This window comes from Mauremys reevesii, linkage group 2 (genome assembly GCF_016161935.1).
Source record: "Mauremys reevesii isolate NIE-2019 linkage group 2, ASM1616193v1, whole genome shotgun sequence".
Taxonomy (NCBI): domain Eukaryota; kingdom Metazoa; phylum Chordata; order Testudines; family Geoemydidae; genus Mauremys; species Mauremys reevesii.
Window position 1 is genome coordinate 134,546,286 of NC_052624.1, and position 13,833 is coordinate 134,560,118.

The following is a 13,833-nucleotide window of genomic DNA, read 5'->3' on the forward strand; positions in this document are numbered from 1 at the left end:
CCCCCTTCCTTGGGGATCAAACCTTTGTGGTACCTCTCTTCTTCCTTGGGATTCAGCAAGGTGGCTCTATCCCCTAGAGCATTTGGTTCCATGAGGTATTTGAGTTTAGGAGGTATGTTCTGACCAAGAAGTTACCTATTCTGGCATGTACAAGGGTTTGCCAGGGCTCGACCCCCACAGGGTGGCGGGGAGCCACACCGGTTTACTAACCGCAGTTGACACTTGGGGAATTAGACTGTCCACAGGGTCTTCCTCAGCAGCCCTTGCGGTACTGGAACGAACACCATAAGCCCAGGCCCTGGGCCAGGACGGGGCAGTGCAGAGTCAGGCACTCAGGCCCTCAGACAGGGCTGAGCAACAACAGAAGGCCCCAGGCCTCTAGAGGCCTGGGAGAAGGGGAGACGGCCACCTCCGAGTTGGGTGGCAGGGGGGACATAGGCCCTCCCACTCCTCTGCGTCCCAGCCCGGGGCCCTAGCAATGGCAGGAGACCCGCTGCTGAGTCAGTGGGGATCCTGGCCGCAACACACCGACATGGGCTCTGGGTGTGCTACAGCCAGACTGGGGTCGGCTGCCCCCGGGCTACTTCCAGACTCCTCCTCGGGTCATACCTGGGTCAGGGGGTGTCCTCTGGAGGGTCCAGCACCATGGGGTCCTCAGCGAGCAACAGGCCCGGCAACTCCTCCAGGTAGCGGGCGCAGGGTAGGCCCAGGCAGGCCTGGCGTCCGCCTTGGACCACAGGGTTTTCCCAGTCACGAGGTAGACTGGAGGCATCTGGCTTTTCTGACACCTCCAGCCTTACTGAGCTCTGAGGGCTCTGAGGATGAGCCTTTATACTTCCGGGTCGCCGCCTGACCCTCTGAGGGGCGGGCTCAGAGCTCCCTAGCCCTGCCCACCCCAGCCTCCAGATGGGCTCTTCCCCCTCCGGGGCAGCGTGGAGCCACACCACCTCACTACATGGCCCACCTCCCTGCACAGCCCCAAAACAGCGGTGCTTGAAACAGCATCTGAGTGTGACTCACAAAGCCATTTGTAACATACATATGAAAAATGTTAGCATCTCAGTCATGAAAAATGCATTGACCTCTGTTTCCAGGAATGGAATGTGTGTGGCTCAGTAGCACCCACACTTCCAGCCCCAGCCATGGTTGCTAGACACACAGTCACTCAGTTACAGATCACAGTGATCATTTGCACAAGCAGTCACTGCAACTGCTTGGATAATTGCTGCAACTATGCACACAAGTTAATAAGCAATTGTGGGCATCCTTCTCAATTTTGAGTCTGATGAGATATTTACTCTCATAATAACAGTTGGGATTCTCTAATCGAGCACCCGGCGTTAATATACCACATTCACCCAAAAGGATCCCACAGGAACTATACTGTTTGCACAAGCTAGAACTAAACATTATGTTATATAATGCCTGCATCTGTAATTTTCACTCCATACATCTGAAGAAGTGTTTTTTTACCCACGAAACCTTGTGCCTAAATCAATCTGTTAGTCTTTAAGGTGTCACCGGACTCCTTGTTGTTTTTGTGGATACAGACTAACACGGCTACCCCCCTGATACTAAACATTATGTTGATTCTGTAAAAGACATTGCAGATGAACAGCAATTTTGGTCTCGGAAAGGAATTCTGGCTGTGTATCATGCAGCTTTCTGCCTACCTGGACCAGGAGACTCTGTCAGGTGGCTTGTCATCTCTGGCTGACACTGCAGTCTCTTGCACTGCTGTGTCTGTCAACAGAAGAGAAGGGTTAAATTGCTCCATTAAAGGTCTCTGGTTGAACTCCCAGGGGAATGAGCTGAATGATAGTGCTGAGGGGAGGGGAGTTTTCTGTACCCAAAGCAGCAGGTTCCAGTCCTCTTGGGACACTTCAGTGAACCTGATTTCACTGAGTAACAAATACAGTCACACCTGGGTCACCAAAGAACTTTCGCAGTTACAGACAACAGCTGTGTGACCCAGAAAGGAGCTATTCTCTAAACAGAGGCAAAGTCACCCCAGCTCTCCTTCTCACTGTCACAGGTTGGTGCCAACAATCACAGCCCCCGACTCCCACACACTGCGCGATGGGGTCTCAGTAGTGCAGGGGGTGGGGACTAGCTTACAGCAAACACAGCTTGGAGGATTTAGAAATCTAGCGCGTGCAGTTCCTAGGGAGGGAGAACTGGAGGGAGATGGAGACTCCAAGAGCCCTCCTCATTCAGGCAGTGCAGACCACAAGGCCTCTGGAAAAGTCGAATGCCGGGCACAAGCAGAACCTCAGCAATGGGAAGGAGGAGGCTGACCCATTGGAGGGCATTGGCAAAGGGCAGTTATAGCCTATAGGGAGCGCCCTACCAAATTTACGGTCCATTCTGATCAATTTCATGGCCGTAGGATTTGAAAATCAATTTCAGGGTTTCAGAGAAGCAGCAAAGAATCCTGTGGCACCTTATAGACTAACAGACGTTTTGCAGCATGAGCTTTCGTGGGTGAATACCCACTTCTTCAGATGCAAGTAGTGGAAATTTCCAGGGGCAGGTAAATATAAGCAAGCAAGAAGCAAGCTAGAGATAACAAGGTTAGATCAATCAGGGAGGATGAGGCCCTGTTCTAGCAGTTGAGGTGTGAAAACCAAGGGAGGAGAAACTGGTTCTGTAGTTGACAAGCCATTCACAGTCTTTGTTTAATCCTGAGCTGATGGTGTCAAATTTGCAGATGAACTGAAGCTCAGCAGTTTCTCTTTGAAGTCTGGTCCTAAAGTTTTTTTGCTGCAGGATGGCCACCTTAAGATCTGCTATTGTGTGGCCAGGGAGGTTGAAGTGTTCTCCCACAGGTTTTTGTATATTGCCATTCCTAATGTCTGATTTGTGACCATTTATTCTTTTCCTTAGAGAATGTCCAGTTTGGCCGATGTACATAGCAGAGGGGCATTGCTGGCATATGATGGCGTATATTACATTGGTGGACGTGCAGGTGAATGAACCGGTGATGGTGTGGCTGATCTGGTTAGGTCCTGTGATGGTGTTGCTGGTGTAGGTATGTGGGCAGAGTTGGCATCGAGGTTTGTTGCATGGATTGGTTCCTGAGCTAGAGTTACTATGGTGTGGTGTGCAGTTGCTGGTGAGAATATGCTTCAGGTTGGCAGGTTTTCTGTGGGCGAGGACTGGCCTGCCACCCAAGGCCTGTGAAAGTGTGGGATCATTGTCCAGGATGGGTTGTAGATCCCTGATGATGCGTTGGAGGGGTTTTAGCTGGGGACTGTATGTGATGGCCAGTGGAGTCCTGTTGGTTTCTTTCTTGGGTTTGTCTTGCAGTAGGAGGCTTCTGGGTACATGTCTGGCTCTGCTGATCTGTTTCCTTATTTCCTCATGTTGGTACTGTAGTCTTGAGAATGCTTGGTGGAGATTTTCTAGGTGTTGGTCTCTGTCTGCGGGGTTAGAGCAGATGCGGTTGTACCTCAGTGCTTGGCTGCAGACAATGGATCTTCTGGTGTGTCCGGGATGGAAGCTGGAGGCATGAAGGTAGGCATAGCGTCGGTAGGTTTTCGGTATAGGGTGGTGTTAATGTGACCATCACTTATTTGCACCGTGGTGTCTAGGAAGTAGACCTCCCGTGTAGATTGGTCCGGGCTGAGGCTGATGGAGGGGTGGAAGCTGTTGAAATCGTGGTGGAATTTTTCCAGAGTCTCCTTCCCATGGGTCCAGATGATGAAGATGTCATCAATGTAGTGTAGGTAGAGAAGGGGCGTGAGTGGACGGGAGCTGAGGAACCGTTGTTCCAGGTCGGCCATAAAAATATTGGCATATTGTGGGGCCATGCGGGTGCCCATAGTGGTGCCACTGATCTGGAGATATATATTGTCATTAAATTTGAAATAGTTGTGTGTGAGGATAAAGGCACAGAGCTCAGCAACCAGTTGTGCTGTGGCATCATCAGGGATACTGTTCCTGACAGCTTGTATTCCATCAGTGTGTGGGATGTTTGTGTAGAGAGCCTCTACATCCATGGTGGCTAGGATGGTGTTTTCTGGAAGGTCACCAATACATTGTAGTTTCCTCAGGAAATCAGTGGTGTCACGGAGATAGCTGAGAGTGCTGGTAACATAGGGTCTGAGTAGAGAGTCTGCATATCCAGACAGTCTTTCAGTGAGAGTTCCAATGCCCGAGATGATGGGGCGTCCAGGATTTCCGGGTTTGTGGATCTTGGGTAGTAGATAGAATAACCCTGGTAGGGGCTCTAAGGGTATGTTGATTTGTTCTGGTGTTAGTGTAGGAAGTGTCCTGAGTAGATGGTGCAGTTTCTTAGTGTATTCCTCAGTGGGATCTGAGGGAAGTAGCCTGTAAAATTTGGTATTGGAGAGTTGTCTGGCGGCCTCCTTTTGGTAGTCAGACCTGTTCATGATGACAATAGCACCTCCTTTATCAGCCTCTTTGATTATAATGTCAGGATGGTTTCTGAGGCTGTGGATGGTATTGCGTTCTGCACAACTTAGGTTGTGAGGCAAGCGATGTTGTTTTTCCACAATTTCTGTCTGTGCACGTCGGCGGAAGCATTCAATGTATAGGTCCAGACTGTCATTTCAACCCTCAGGAGGGGTCCATGTGGAGTTCAGAGGTTTACATCTGAAATGTCACAATGTTGTAGTGGGGCTTCTGCCCCAAAAGGGAGTTGTAGAGGAGTCACAAACCTGTTGTAGGGGCTTGTGGGATTGCCACCGTCACTTCTGCACTGCCTTCCCAGCAACCAGGGTATGGTATGTACCCAGAGTGGAGTCTGATCTCCCCTGTGAGGCCGGCTGTGCAGGGGAAGTGCCAGTTCCATCCCTCCCCAGCCCAGAGGGGACTAGCAGCTGGAGCCAGGGGCATGATAGGAGCCTGCCCTTCCCCACCCCTCCAATAGCTAGATTTCATGGTGGAGGTCTGATTTAAGGTCCATGACTTTTTCATGGCTGTGAATTTGGCCTACCTATGGGATGGTTTAGGGTAAGAAATAAGTAGAAAATAGGTTTTTGACCTAAGTTAGCTTAAGTGTGGAAGAGTTTAGAAAACTGAAGATGTTTGTGTGAGGAAAGTTAGCGATAAGTTGGAGATCCTGTTATGGGAAAGTAAGAGTTAGCAAGGACATGGCCCGGGGTTATGCTACTGTTCGGTTTGGGTTATAACTGGCTTAAGCTGGGTTTTTAATGAGTGGTTTTGAGAATTGTGACTGTTTTATTCAAATGTTATCTGTACTAATGGTATGGGAAGGCTATTGGTGCAGCTGTTAATGTAAACCACGTGTAAACTAAAGAGTCAAGAAGGAGGCGATGGAAATATAATTAGTGTAAGGGGCAGATGCACATTCAATAGTATGAGAATGGCTTCTACTGGGAGTTGTTTTGTTAATTCGGCGGGCGCTCCAATTAACACCCCAAGGGTACCGTTACATCCCAGGGTTCTAAGGCTGTACTTCACGCTGTTGTCAGTGGACTGATCCCGCATTGATCCACAATACAACAGTTATACACACACTCAGTGATGACAGTGTAAGTGGTAATTGCGCACCTGTTTGCTTAACTAATCATTTTCCTTTTGAATGAAGTTTGGTTTTATCATTCATAGTGTCGCCTAAATACATTTTCTGTAACCGACCTAGATGCTTGAACCTGGGTTTTGTTGCAGCCTTATCTGTAACGACTTACTACGAATTGGAAACATTTCAACATCAAGGTAACAGAAGGTTACGCAGGGAAAGGGGTGAATCTGCAGAGTCTGTACCCCTGGTTCCTACTTACCTGAAGCAGCAGGCCCAGACAGGGAAGGGCTGCAATTCTCAGTGGCTGCTGTATCCTCCTTCCCCTGGTCTCTGGCTGTGGATAAGTGCAAAGGGGAGGGTGTCATTTCCTCCTTTCCTGGTCACTGATAGAAACCCCAGGGGGTGAGGTAGACAATATAGCCGTGTGGGGAACTTATCACACTTCACCACACCTCTGGAGAGGGACTGCCACCAGTCACAGCTCAGAGCATTTATATTACACACCCATCTCCAAAGCATTTGACAAACACCTCATCCCACAGGTAGGGAGCTGAGATAACATGGGCAGGGGCAATAGGGGCCAGGGGGAAATTTGGGGAGAATCTGCCCCAAATTCTTCCCCAACCAGCAGGATTCCATTAGAGATTTTAGCCCAAGAGGCCAGGACTTCCCCAGCTCTGCCTATCCCCACTTCTCTAGTTAATGACAGATCTCCCTCAGGAGACAAGGAGAGTGCAGACAACGCCGGGATGGCAATGCTGCATTGGGGTCCCATCAGAGAATTCCCTGCCAGTCCAGAAGGGCTAGAAATGTCTGGGGGTTTAAATGAAGCTAAAATGCTCCAAGGAACCTTGGAGAAAACAAACCTCCTCCATCAGGAGACCCTGACTCCCCAGGCACATGGAGATTCATTCCATGTAGATTCCCAGTAGTCCCCTGCAGGTACCTCTGGAGAGGACAGCAATGTGGGGAGAGGAGGGTCCATTTCTGGGCAGAATTCCTACTCACCTCCAGACCGGACCAGCAGTCCGCAGAGCTGGCCGTAAAGATCCATAATGGCTCCTAAGACAAGACCCAACATGAATGAGTCCCTGAGGCTTCCTTCCCATGACACAGACCCCACCATACTCACACATGGTTCTAGATGGGCCAAGGAGACCCAAACTTAGGTTTTTTTGCTGCCTGCCTGGCTGGAGAGACAAGACCACTATGAGGTGGCGAGACCTCAATATTGATGTAAAAAAACTATTAATAGCATTATTATAACTTATTTTTATAATGTTAGGTCATTACAAACATGTTTGTGCCTTTACCGAACATTCAAATATACCTATAAGTATATTATCACCAGGATGCTTGAAAATATAAGAGTAGCCCAGTTTTAGTTCATGCTAATCAAAAAAATTGCAGAAGGCTTCAGCTTTCTGTCATCCAGAAACAAGCAAATGTCCAGAAAATAACATCTCCTTGACCATAAAACTGTCTCGCAGGAGTGTCTGTACAAACTTTAAAAGGCAGCTGTCCTCATTTTAATCTGCTTTAACTTTTATACTATTTTCTTTCTGTGCTATATTTAAAATATGTGTTGCTTATTGGCATTTGTGCTTTGTACAAAATATTTAAGATAAGTTTAATTGCTATAACAAACCACTTGTAACTCTAAGGAACTTGGGTCAAGAATCAAAGCACCCAAAAGAGTGTTTTATCTGCACCAGAACACCTCCCTCTTCTATAAGCTGCCCGTTTATTATAGATCCAATCCTTTATCTCAGTAAAACAAATGTTATAAAGAGAAATGTTTTAGGATCTGGCCCCGTAGGAGAATGTGAGGATGTTATTTATGTTGGATATTCCAAAATGAATTTAGGGATGTGTTAGAACAATAGAGCTAGGCTGTAAAGTGGGCTCTACCAGCCCCTCTTTACAAGAAAATCCTCTGCTTGTGTCCTTAAATTTTTAGAGAAAAATGTGAGTAGTTGAGAAAAAGTTTTGTAGAAAACCTTAGTTGATTTCTAAAATATTGAAATGGCAAACTGTTTTGGAGGATATATTTGCAAAGTATTTTAACTGAATGCAAAGTATCTAATGTGGTTTTTAATACCATTGCTACATGTGGTAAAATGCATTATGTGCTAACATGAAATCTAATGACTTTGCTCAGCTGATTACCAATATAAGAAGACATTTAAGTCTAGACTATTTGTTTTATTAATGGGGAAGTAATTAGTTATTGGCAGAGCTCTAGCCACTACTTCCTCCAACTCAGAAAGATAACAAGAAGCATCATCTACAATTGTTCTAGAGAATCAACAACTTCTTCAATCACTATTTAAGCTAAAGACACGTTAAGAATGATTTAATTAATATTTCAGAAAATGAACTGAATAAGTTAAAAGTTAAAAGACTAAATTTGAAGATGCTCTGAGAATCTCTCCAACAAAAACAAAGGAACTATAACTGTCAAGAAAGACTAACAACCCTAACACATATATGCATTAACAAACTACCTATCCATAAGATGAAGAGGCTCCATGAATTTATGGAGCCAATGAAAGGGCAAGAGAGGTGTGTTCTTCTAAAATTGCACAGAAATAGAGAAGAGACGAATATAAAAACTCAAAGTGAGCACCCTGCACACGCTCTGCTACCCTGCTCAAACTCAGCTCATCCTCTCCCTCGCTACAAGCAAGCTGACACAGACAGACTAGAGAAGACTCGGGAAGAAACCAGCCCAAGGAAACTGCCCCAAAACCAGCCCCTCCCTGGAATGTTTCCCCTAGATCAGCCTGCAGAAACACTGGAAGATCCCCCCTTCTCTGTGGAGTATCTGGAAAGGTCCCTCACCCCTGTGCTGGGATGGTCGAGCCACAGAAGAATTTTGATGTCTCACATATAATCACAGATGACAGTGAGGAGGTGGATTCCTCTGCAAGTTCTGTGTAAACAGGTGCTATACACTCCAAAAAATGCTCCCAACGGTCTGAAAAGCAGAGCCCAGACAGCCGTGTGCTCCCTCCTCCAGCTCCCAGAGCACACTGAGCCACAGGCTGCCTACCCCCTTGGTGACACAGGGCCACTGCTGACATCACAGAGGCAAGGTGGGCTGGGGCTGTCTGGCTAGGGCCCTTGGGGTTTGCATCCCCACAGATTGGATTAAGGGAGGATTGCTCTTGGCTTTTGTTGGGAATTTTAATTCAAGGGAGCCCCGGGGCCTCCCCACAAACCCTGTCTGTATAATGTGTCATGAGAAAAGGAGATTCGACCACAAGGTGCAAAACCATTCTGTGGCCTGGTCTACACTAGGCGTTTAAATCGGTTTTAGGAGCGTAAAACCGATTTAACGCCAAAACCGTCCACACTAGGAGGCACCTTATATCGATTTTAATGGCTCTTTAAACCGGTTTCTGTACTCCTCCCTAACGAGAGGAGTAACGCTAGTATCGGTATTAACATATCGGATTAGGGTTAGTGTGGACGCTGATCGACGGTATTGGCCTCCGGGAGCTATCCCACAGTGCACCAGTGACCGCTCTGGACCGCAATCTGAACTCGGATGCAGTGGTCAGGTAAACAGGAAAAGCCCCGCGAACTTTTGAATATTTCCTGTTTGCCCAGCGTGGAGCTCCGATCAGCACGGGTGGCGATGCAGTCCGAAATCAAAATAAAAAAAGAGCTCCCGCATGGACCATGCGGATGTGATCGCTGTAAGGGCAGGCAAATCCGTTCTATCAGCGCTCCGTTACAGAAGATGAAATTCAGAATCCTTTTTTAAAAATCTCCAGACAGACGCCATAGCAGGGACTCAGCGCACTGCAGCGTGACAAGCGTAACGGAAAGCCAAAGAATCAAATGGACGCTCATGGACTGGAGGACTGAAGCTATCCCACAGTTCCTGCAGCCTCCGAAAATTATTTGCATTCTTGGCTGAGCTCCAAATGCTTCTAGGGTCAAACACAGTGTCCGCGGGTCAGGGCATAGCTTGGCAATCTACTCACCCACGGCCCACCCACCCCCAGAAGCGAAAGGTAAAACAATCCTCTGACTCTTTTACATGTCACCCTATCTTTACTGAATGCTGCAGATAGACGCGATAGTGCAGCACTCAACACCAACATCCTTGCTCCCCCCCCCGCCATGGGTGGCTGATGGTACAATACGATGGAAATCCATCCTCATCATCAGCATCAGCTGATCGTACAAAAAGCTGGAAATCCATCCTCATGATCAGCCTCAGCTGATGGTACAAAAGGACTGTTAACCGTCCTCGTCATCAGCCTATTGGCCCTAATTTTTTCTGGTGGATGGATGGTGCAATATGGCTGGTAACCATCCTCATCATAGCAACAGGGGGCTGAGCTCCATCAGCCCCCACCCTTCATGTGTAAAGAAAAGATTCAGTTGCCCCTGGACTAGCAGTGGGATGCTGGGCTTCTCTCCTACACACTGCTTAATGTCCTGTCTGGACTATCATAGCAGCTGGAGGCTGCCTTCCACTCATTTCTCACTAACAAGTCAGTGTGTCTTATTCCTGCATTCTTTATTAATTCAACACACACGGGGGGGGGGGACAATGCTACGGTAGCCAAGAAAGGCTGGGGGAAGAACGGAATCAACAGGTGGGGTTGTTACAGGAGCACCCCTGTGAATAGCATACAGATAATAATTTCTGCAGGCTCTGACACAGAGCAGCTGTGCTCTCTGGTTCTATGATACGGTGGTTCTCTAGCACACTTGCCTATATTAGGCAGCACTGATTCTATTTTTAGAAACTAAAAGGAGGGATTGACTCAGGAGTCATTCCCAATTTTGCTTTTGCCCCTGGCTGATCGGCCAGGGGCACTTATGACAGCAGCTAATGGTACAAAACGATGGAAGGTGCAATATGGCTAGTAACCAATCTTGCTTTTGCGCCTGGCTGATTGGCCAGGGGCACTAGCAGCAAATGGTACAAAAGGACTGGTAGCCATGATCATCCTCAGTTCCAATTTATGGAAGGGTTTGGATGGTGCAATATGGCTAGTAACCATCTCTGCTGTCATGCAAAAGCAAAAGCATGCTTCTGTGTAGCGCTGCTGAATCGCCTCTGTGAGCGGCATCTAGTACACATACGGTGAGAGTCAGAAACGGCAAAACAAGCTCCATGATTGCCATGCTATGGCATCTGCCAGGGCAATCCAGGGGAAAAAGGCACGAAATGCTTGTCTGCCGTTGCTTTCCCAGAGGAAGGAGTGACTGACGACATTTACCCAGAACCACCCGCGACAATGATTTTTGCCCCATCAGGCACTGGGATCTCAACCCGGAAGTTCCAAGGGGCGGGGGAGGCTGCGGGAACTATGGGATAGCTAGGGAATAGCTACCCACAGTGCAACGCTCCAGAAATCGACACTAGCCACGGACCATGGACGCACACCACCGATTTAATGTGCTTAGTATGGCCGCGCTCCACCCGATTTTATAAATTCTGTTTTACAAAACCGGTTTATGCAAATTCGGAATAATCCCGTAGTGTAGACGTACCCTGTGTCAGTCCACTCCAGTATCTTGCCTCTTGCAGCAGCAAAGGGGAAGGTGAAATCCCCACAATGAACGTGGCCAGCTTTGCTGTTCTCTGACATACGGGTAAAAAATCCCTTCCTCACCCCTCAGTGACCATGGAATACCTGAAGGAAGAGATTGGACTGGCCGTCTGTCTCAGCGTGAGACGCTCCAATTGCTAGTCCAGCCACAGCTGCATCGGTGCCCTGGGCTGAGAGAATAAAAGAGCTGAGAAGATTCTTTCCTAAGGATACACACAGACACTAAATCCCATTCCTGAAGGCTGCAATAAAAGGCAGTCAGAGCGCAGGACCCATGGGTATTTATTGAGTCCCAACGGCATGCTGGGGGCTGTACAACACAGGGGAGGGCACAGGCCCGACCCCAAAGAGCAGCGAATCTCGTACTTGGTTTATTTGATTTCCCATTCTCCTGAGCAGGATCTTGTTTAAGGAGGAACTTGAAGGAAGAGAGGGAAGTTTGGGGCAGGAGAAAGGGAGAACAATGTTAGCCTGAGGAGCAGCATGGCAGGGGGTTGGCAAGGGAGAGCCAGGGAAGGACCCAAAGGGAATGGCTGGGAGAGTGGTGGGGAAATGAGCCCGGAGAGCTAGGTGGGGATGAAGTTTGCAAAGACTCAGCAAGGAGCTGCACTCGGGTGCTGAATGGAGCCGAGTGAATCAGTGACTTTTCAGTTTGGGGACCAGTCGGAGAAATACAAAAAAAATAAATATTAGTTTTGTTTGGCCTGAAACAAAATTGTTTTAGTTTTTCGTTTCAGGTTGTTTGTGGGTGTTTTTCAAACCCCACCGCCACCCCCCTTTTTTTAAAGTTGCCTCAATTTCAAAATGAAAAGTGACAACATTTTGCTGTGGAATGGTCCAAACAGACTGGTTTGACTTTTAATTCAAAACAAAACTTTCCTTTTTGTGTGTGGCTGAAAGGATTTGCTGAATTTGCGTGTGGTTTGGGTGGCCCTGAGAGATGCATTTTTGGAGAATTTGCTAGCTTTAGCGTAGGACCTGCGAGGGAGCCAGGCAGGGGCGGCTCTAGGTATTTTGCCGCCCCAACACGGCAAGCAGGCTGCCTTCAGCGGCTTGCCTGCGGGAGGTCCCCGGTCCCGCGGATTCGGTGGCAGCCTGAGGGACGCCGAAGGCAGCCTGCCTGCCGTCCTTGCAGCGACCGGGAGAGCGCCCCCCGTGGCTTGCCGCCCCAGGCACGTGCTTGACATGCTGGTGCCTAGAGCCACCCCTGGAGCCAGGGGAGGGATCAGAATGGGCTGGTCTGACGGGTGAGATGATTTTACAGCGGACTCTGAAGGGGAATGAGAGGAGATGTGTGGGGAGGACAGAGTTAATGGTATGGGTGATGAAGGCCTGGAGCAGGTGGGCTGGAGAAGATGAGGGGGTTTGTAGAGACATGGTAAAGGAAGGACTGTTCAGGAAGGGCAGGCAGGGCAGAAAAGGTGGGGGAGTTGCATTGTATGTAAGAGAGCACTATGACTGCTCAGAGCTCCGGTATGAAACTGCAGAAAAACCTGAGAGTCTCTGGATTAAGTTTAGAAGTGTGAGCAACAAGGGTGATGTCGTGGTGGGAGTCTGCTACAGACCACCAGACCAGGGTAATTTATGGTATCCCCATACAATAGCCCTGACTTACTCCTGGAAATAAATAACTCTAGCCTGTCCTTCAGCAAACAGTTAAGATAAGGTGCAGGAAAAAGGGAGTGTAATACAGTTACACATCTTTCCTACTTGCTATACATACACAGGTTTCTGTAAGCAGTCTGTGCACCTATCAGTGTTAACTCCTCAGTACCCAGAAAGTCACACTTGCACCCAGGATTACATCAGACTTGACTTGCATGACTGCTGAAGGAATAAAAAAAAGTCCAGCCATTTTTTCTTTTTAAAGATATTTCCTGCCTGTTCTTGTCATGATATTAAACTGTATATCTATTCTAAATTTTGTTTTTGCAGATTCTACTGATTTACATCATACTCTGTTTTTGACAAGTGACACTATGATTTCTTTTTTAGCATTTCTCGCTGTTTTTGTGCTGTTACATTTCATGCTCCCAGTAATTATTCAAGAACTTTGGTAATTCCATATATGCGCTCATTAACTCAAATAACAGTTTATTTTCATTTAGAAACATAGCTCTAATATCCCTTTGGTAGCATTGTCATGGCCTGTGAATATTGTATTGTTCAGTGTGCTTTATTATGATCATGTGTCTGAAAATAGTGTACTTACTATGTGTTTAAATATTATATCTTTGCAATGATCAAAATATGTCAATAATATGTGAAATATCTTCTGTGACAAATACTCAGGGAAATCTGTTGAGGAAAGAATTGTGCAGGCTTTGCAATACAAAAAGAATAACATACATCTTGAAGTAATGAATAAAAACCAGAACCTTAGCCTGCGTCAATATTCTGCTGACTTTCATTGGAAGGCGAGACGTAATTTTTATTATTTCAATTGTAAAATATAATGAAATCTTCACAATATAGTTGATGGGCCTGTTCATTAACCACTGAAGTTATTTGGATTTGTAAAATTAACATCAGTGGAATTAGGAGCACAATGTACACAATAAGGTTTTAGCCTTAATAATCAAGCCCTTAAGGTTTATATAGATGTATAACTTCATAATCTCTTAAAACTAAATAATATTTTTTTCACTGCAATAATGGATGTCATCATTACATCGTAATCTTTTGTGATTGGCAGAAAAGGTAATTCTTTTGTGTAAGTTGAAAGTTGTGTACACCAAAAAGCAA

The 13,833-nt window shown here is 47.1% G+C and overlaps 1 protein-coding gene across 9 annotated transcripts in view; it reads right to left on the reverse strand.

The window, feature by feature from the left end:
- LOC120396362 (maestro heat-like repeat-containing protein family member 1) overlaps window positions 1-8,773 on the reverse strand; it is a 393,738-nt gene extending 384,965 nt beyond the window's left edge. For 5 of the 9 annotated variants that reach the window (XM_039521143.1, XM_039521142.1, XM_039521144.1 and 2 more), the window contains exons 1-3: window positions 6,376-6,397; window positions 5,769-5,843; window positions 1,674-1,743 (exon numbers count right to left, since the gene is read on the reverse strand). In XM_039521143.1, the coding sequence (XP_039377077.1) occupies window positions 1,674-1,743; window positions 5,769-5,843; window positions 6,376-6,384 (154 nt within the window). In that variant the 5' untranslated portion in view covers window positions 6,385-6,397. Of the gene's footprint in view, window positions 1-1,673; window positions 1,744-5,768; window positions 5,844-6,375; window positions 6,446-6,517; window positions 6,631-8,353 lie in introns of those variants that run through there. The other 4 variants (XM_039521149.1, XM_039521151.1, XM_039521145.1 and 1 more) reach the window with 4 other exon arrangements.
- Window positions 8,774-13,833: the final 5,060 nt, after the last annotated feature.